Here is a 5,429-nt window from a genome sequence, read left to right on the forward strand (position 1 = left end):
CACTGGTCTCCACCACGGGTTCCTGCACTTCGGACCCTGCTGGCAAGACTCCTAGCGCCTTTACACCCCGCGGAAACGGAGCCCAAGCCACACTTAACATTCCCAGCCCCAGAGAATTATCCAGAAGCTGCTTTTCTTCAGGGATTTAATACCAAGGCCCCAGCGAAACTCAGACCAAGTCTCTCCCGTCAGTCATTCATCCTTCTTCGCCTTAACCCGAGCTCTGCAGGTGAGCAGGGAGGAGGCTGGCTGGCGCTGCTTGCTACACAGGGCCGTGCCACCAGCTTAGTAAGTGACATAAAATGTCTACACGCATAAGTAACTGTACTTAAGGCTTCTGCAAGGGTCACCAGAATGTCAAAGTGGCCGGTGGGCCCTGTGTCACGCTCCGCGCTGCAGGCGGCTGCGGAGATCCTCGGCGCAGCCATCCAGCCCCATGCGCTCTAGGGCCGCGAAGACTGCGCCCAGACCCGCGGGCTGCTGCTGGCGCCAGCGCTTGAGCATCTCATACTGCTGGTCCCGGAAGCGGCCAATTTCTACCTCCACCGCCTCAATCTCTGCCTCACGCAGGCCCAGAGTGCGCACAAACTCCTTCCAGCGCCGCGCTGGGACAGCGTCCATCACGTCATATAGTTGCGGGCCAGGCTGGAGCACTGCAGCCGGCGAGCCTGCAGAGGGTGCTGGCGAGAGCGGGGGTGCCAGAGGAGGGCCTGGGATGGAGCCAGAGAGAGCCAATGTGGAATAAAGGCTGTGGCCACGATGGGATCAGGGGCTTTCAGGCCTCTGCAGGAGGCTTGCTGGATCTCCCCCACCATCCCAGTCAGGGAACTGGAAGAGGTCAAGTCGTGAAACCCTAAATTCCCATCTTAGACTTAAGAAAATGGACTGAAGCCTAAGGCCACTGAGGTCTCTTACCAAGATCTCTACTGGGCAGCTGGTCCCAGGACTGTGGCACCTGCTGGCAGGGCACTTCCTGGATCTGAGGGCAGTCAGGGGTCCAGCTGTTGTCTACCAACTGGACGGTGCAGACCTTCCCACTGCTGCCAGGGGGCACCAGAAGGGTGTGGGCACTTTCAGAGGCTGAGAGTTGGGTGGCCTGGAAACCAAGAGAGAACCTACGTCAGTCCTGTCTGCCTGGAAATGCCCCATTACTGCAGTCTCTAGCCAGTAGTGGACACTCCTTGCCATAAGCAATGCTGCTTGCCCCAGAGCCCCTGACCTCTTGGTATGGCCCGGCAGAAGAGCTATTACCTCTGCCTGGAATACCCTGCCCTGCTGCCATCTTCTGTTCCCCCAACTCCTTGCCCAGGTGTACTCCTCCAGACCCAGTAGATAGCCACTTGAGGGCCTCACCCACTGAAAACAACTCTCAGCACTTTGTGTGTGTGTGTGTGTGTGTGTGTGTGTGTGTGTGTGTGTGGTATCAAGGATTGAACCCAAGGGCGCTTAGCCACTGAGCCACATCCCCAGCCCTTTTTATATTTTATTTAGACACAGGGTCACTAAGTTGCTTAGGGCCTAAGTTGCTAGACTGGCTTTGAACTTGTGATCCTCCTGCCTCAGCCTCCCTAGCCACTGGGATTACAGGCGTGTGCCACTGTGCCCCACTCCCTCAGCATATTTGCCTATTAGTTCCATCTTGTGCTGGATGTTGTGCCCCTGATGCCTAATGCCAGAGATCAGGACATATCCTCCCAGTTCCAGAAAGCAAACTTCTTCCCAGTGTATACTGGGATGTGAAGCTTACCTGCAGTGGGGTCGGGGCCTCGGTCCCAACTTTTTCTGCTGACAGAGATACAGAAGATCTGGTCAGCAATCAGACAAGGTCTCTGGACCTGGGTGCTGGTCCAGCTCCTCTTGAGTTCCTCCCCTCCCCGTATATATTCCCTGCCTTAGTTTCTCTACAGGGTTGAGTTGCCTCGAGAACAACCATCCTGACCCCAGGCCCCTGGAAATTGTATTTGGGGGTGTGTGCTTTGTATGTGTGGACTTACCAGGAACCACTGGTTTGTGAGGCTGGCAGCGGTGGTAAGTATAGATCAGGGTGCCCCCAAGCAGGAACAGGACCACCAGGCCAGCCACAAGCACCTGTGCCCAGAACACTGAAAGAACAGCTGGTGGGTGCTGGGTGGTAGCCCCTTCCCAGCCACCCCTTGGCCCATCCCAGTTCTCCCACTTGCATACTCTGCCTCCAGCCACAAACAGCAGCACAGGGCTCAGGACAGCTCCCCAGGATGCTGCTCCTGTAAAGAGGGACTAGATGAGGAGGTACACACCAGCAGGGGCTACCAGGAGTGCCCCACAGCTTCCCAACCTGGAGACCTTGCCTTCACCAGCTTCTCTCCTGTGAGCCTCACTCTGCTCGAGAATTTCCCCAAAGTACTGCTGAAATGTAACTTGTGTCCTTAAAGCAATAACAATCACTACTGTTTTTTAAAACTCTAGACTAGATTAAGGGTCACTAGAATGTCAATTGCATAAGAACAGGGATTTTTGCCTCTTTGGTTCCCTGTGTAGTCCTGACACCTAGAATAATATCTGGGAACTAATAGATGCTCAGTAAAAAGACTTGGTGGATAAATGAAGGTGGCTTTCCCCTGATCACAACCCTGAGAAGAATCTACTGGCACCCCCTGATTAGATGGAAAACCTCAGATCAGAGAGGCTATTTCTGTGAATTTGCCCAAAAACTAGCAGCAAATCCTGAATTAAAGCCCAAGTTTTTGTTTTTGGGTACCAGGGATTGAACTCAGGGGCACTCAACCACTGAGCCTAGACCAGTTTTGTATTTTATTAGAGACAGGGTCTCACTGAGTTGCTTAGCACCTTGCTAAATTGCTGAGGCTGGCTTTGAACTTGAAATCCTTCTGCCTCCATCTCCCGAGCTGAACAGATCCATTCTTAATACTTGAATGGAAGAATTACTAAGAAAAATTCTGGCAGAAAGTGAAGATGTACCCCCTTATTTACCTGGCATAAGGTGAACTTAGACTCATGTACTGTCCTGTTTGTCTAAAGTGGGAGCCAAGCTCCCCCCTCCCTGTCCCTTCCTATCTCTAAACTAGCAGCACCTGTTCCCAAAAGCCTCCACCCCACTACCCGTCTCCCTCCCCTCTGGCCCAGGACAGCTAGGAAGTTACGTGGGGCAGGACACGCAGCCATTGCCATATTCATAGAAGCCAGGCAGGCAGGGCCCACAGTCAGCATCTCTGCTGGAACCTGCAGTCCAAGAGATGGCATGGGTCAGCATGGGAGAGGAGGGGGCTAGAAGAAGGGGACATGGGGAAGAGAGCCCAGGAGGGGTACTCACAGGGCAGCTCTGTGTACAGGGCCTCACAGTCTGGGCAGCGGCGGCAGAGGAAGGGTGAATTTTCCCTACAAGGCTTGACGGAGCAGTCAATCAGCCAGCCAGGCTCACAGCCGCAGCGGGTGTCCGCCACTGCTGAACAGTTCTCCAAGGCCACCTGGAAGGCTGGCAGAGTGTAGGGAGATAGTGCAGGGATGGTCAGGGGCTCCTACAGAGAAGCCAGAGACCCCCAGAAAAAAGACAGGGCTAGGCCAAAGAGAAGGGTGTGGGCTATCCCCAAAGGGAGAGAATTTTGCCCAACTCAGCAGAACAGAGGCCAAAGCACATGGAGACAAGGTGACCAGGAAAAGAAAGGAGCAGAGGCATCCTGAGGGGGGATCAGGTTGGAGGGGTGTGGGGAGGGTGGGCACAGGGTCCTCACACCCAAAGGTTGGGTCCAAGCCAGCCATTTCCTTCAAAGACTACCCCCGACACACTGAGCACCAGACAGCCCTCACCCTCCTCATCACAGGCCTGGCAGCGGGTACACTGATCCTTAAAGTGGTTATCCCTGGCCAAGAAGGTGCCCTGGGGACAGGGAAGGCACGTGGAGTTCCCACAGGGCTCTGTGCAAGGGGCCTTCATGTAGTGCCCTGTGGGACCCAGACAGGGGTCAGTCAAGGCACGGCTCCGCACCTCCCAGCTTGCTCCAGTCACTCCCTCCCTCCCTGCTGTCTCCCTACTTCCCTCCCAGCCCACCCCCAGCTGCAGCCCAGCCCCCCACCTCATCCCAACCCCGCCAGACCCTCACCTGCCCCCAGAATACCCTCGTTTCCCTCTGCTGCCACTTACCCACAGGACAGCCCCTGCAACAGAAGGGACCATTCCTCTTCTGGAAGTCACGTGTGCAGTCACACCTGGGGCCAGGAAAGCTGCCCTGGACACCCAGCAGCAGCAGGAGGACAGCCTGGAGGATACATGCTACTGACCCCCGTGTGGCTGCACCATGAGGGGGCCCCTCCTTGCCCAGGCTCCTCCATGTCAGAGGTCCCAGCATTTGCCCTCGGAGCGGCCCACCTCTCAGGCGCCTGGGCAGAAGGGGTGCCCATGGGTGGCGGTGGGACCAGCTTCCTTCCCCCCCTCCCGTGCAGGGCCAAGTCCGGGAAGGGCAAGCCCGGGCCCTGCCTCACACCCTTCCCTCCACCAGGGCGGGGAGAGGCCGCCCCACCGCCCCACCGGTGCTGAGGGTCGCCCGCGGCCCCCAGACCCCTGCCGCCCGGGCGCGGTGCTTCCTCCCAGCGGAAGGGCCCCGCCCCGCCCGAGCAGCTAACTAGGTCAGAGAGGGGCCGACGGCGCGGCCCCGCGCTCGAGGCGCCGGGGCTGGAGGGAGGCTCTCGGCTGACCCGGCCTGGCGTCCCCACTCACCGCAGCCACGGCTGCCACGCAGCCCCCGGGCCGCGGCTCCATGGCGGTCGCGCCGCGCTCGGCCCTCGGACGGGCGTGCGCGGCGGCCCGGGGCTTCCCCGCTCCGCCCGCGCCGGCTGGGCCCGCCCCGCGCCCCGAGAGGAGCCCGCGGGGCGGGGCCGCAGTTCCCGGGAAGCGCCGGGGGACGCGTGCCGCCTGGCCCGGCCGCCCGCGCCCCCGGCTCACCTGAGCTGCCCGCCTCGACAGGCCGCACCCGCCGCCCCCAGAACCTGCGCTCGGAGGTGGAGCCCTGGCAACTGTCTGCCCGTCTCTGGGCCTCTGGGCCATAAACACCAAAGAGACCCAGGTGGGAGACCCACCTTTCCCAGAAGACCTGGGTGTGGGTCTAGGTGATGACTCAGTCCTGCGTCCTAGGGAGCAGAGTCAGAGGTGGGCCACTTGCCCTGATTTAAGCTCACAGGCAGGGCCCAGGGCCAGGCCCTGAGACATCTGGGAGGACTCTAATGGCAGGCTTCCTCCCTGGCTGTGGCAGGGAAGAGGCCTGGTCTCCAGGTGCTGCACATGACACCCCACCCAGTACTGCAAGGCTGCTTCCCATTGTGTCTTCCACCGGCCCCCCCACTGCGGCGGCTGGAGGGGCACAGAGCACAGAAAGGAACCACGGGGAGCTCAAGTGTGCTCCAGGCAGGAAGGGGTGGGCTCCAGAAGCACAGGACTC

The 5,429-nt window shown here is 59.1% G+C and overlaps 1 protein-coding gene across 4 annotated transcripts; it reads right to left on the reverse strand.

Annotated features, from left to right (window-relative positions):
- Positions 1-128: 128 nt before the first annotated feature.
- Tnfrsf25 (TNF receptor superfamily member 25) lies at positions 129-5,274 on the reverse strand. 4 transcript variants are annotated; one of them, XM_078025153.1, is made up of 10 exons: positions 4,712-5,274; positions 4,139-4,253; positions 3,805-3,939; positions 3,311-3,472; positions 3,141-3,219; positions 2,185-2,243; positions 1,995-2,102; positions 1,748-1,782; positions 916-1,096; positions 129-710 (listed from the first exon to the last, which is right to left on the reverse strand). In XM_078025153.1, the coding sequence occupies exons 1-10, from the start codon at positions 5,036-5,038 to the stop codon at positions 382-384; spliced, it is 1,530 nt and encodes a 509-aa protein (XP_077881279.1). In that variant the 5' UTR covers positions 5,039-5,274; the 3' UTR covers positions 129-381. The 4 variants fall into 4 exon arrangements, with proteins under 4 accessions (XP_077881279.1, XP_077881278.1, XP_077881280.1 ...); XM_078025152.1 differs by having other exon boundaries at positions 1,748-1,785; XM_078025154.1 differs by lacking the exon at positions 3,805-3,939 and having other exon boundaries at positions 1,748-1,785.
- Between the last annotated feature and the right edge of the window lie 155 nt (positions 5,275-5,429).

The sequence above is a fragment of the Ictidomys tridecemlineatus genome, chromosome 11 (genome assembly GCF_052094955.1).
Source record: "Ictidomys tridecemlineatus isolate mIctTri1 chromosome 11, mIctTri1.hap1, whole genome shotgun sequence".
Taxonomy (NCBI): Eukaryota; Metazoa; Chordata; class Mammalia; order Rodentia; family Sciuridae; genus Ictidomys; species Ictidomys tridecemlineatus.

Bases quoted from the DNA above. Each gene is read 5' to 3' on its own strand.
- Tnfrsf25 (XM_078025152.1), bottom strand. From the start codon at position 5,038: ATGGCCCAGAGGCCCAGAGACGGGCAGACAGTTGCCAGGGCTCCACCT. The intron at 2,244-3,140 runs GTAACTTCCTAG...CCCTCTTTACAG, and splicing joins GGCTGCGTGTCCTGCCCCAC to GAGCAGCATCCTGGGGAGCT. The intron at 711-915 runs GTAAGAGACCTC...GCTCCATCCCAG, and splicing joins GCTGCCCAGTAGAGATCTTG to GCCCTCCTCTGGCACCCCCG.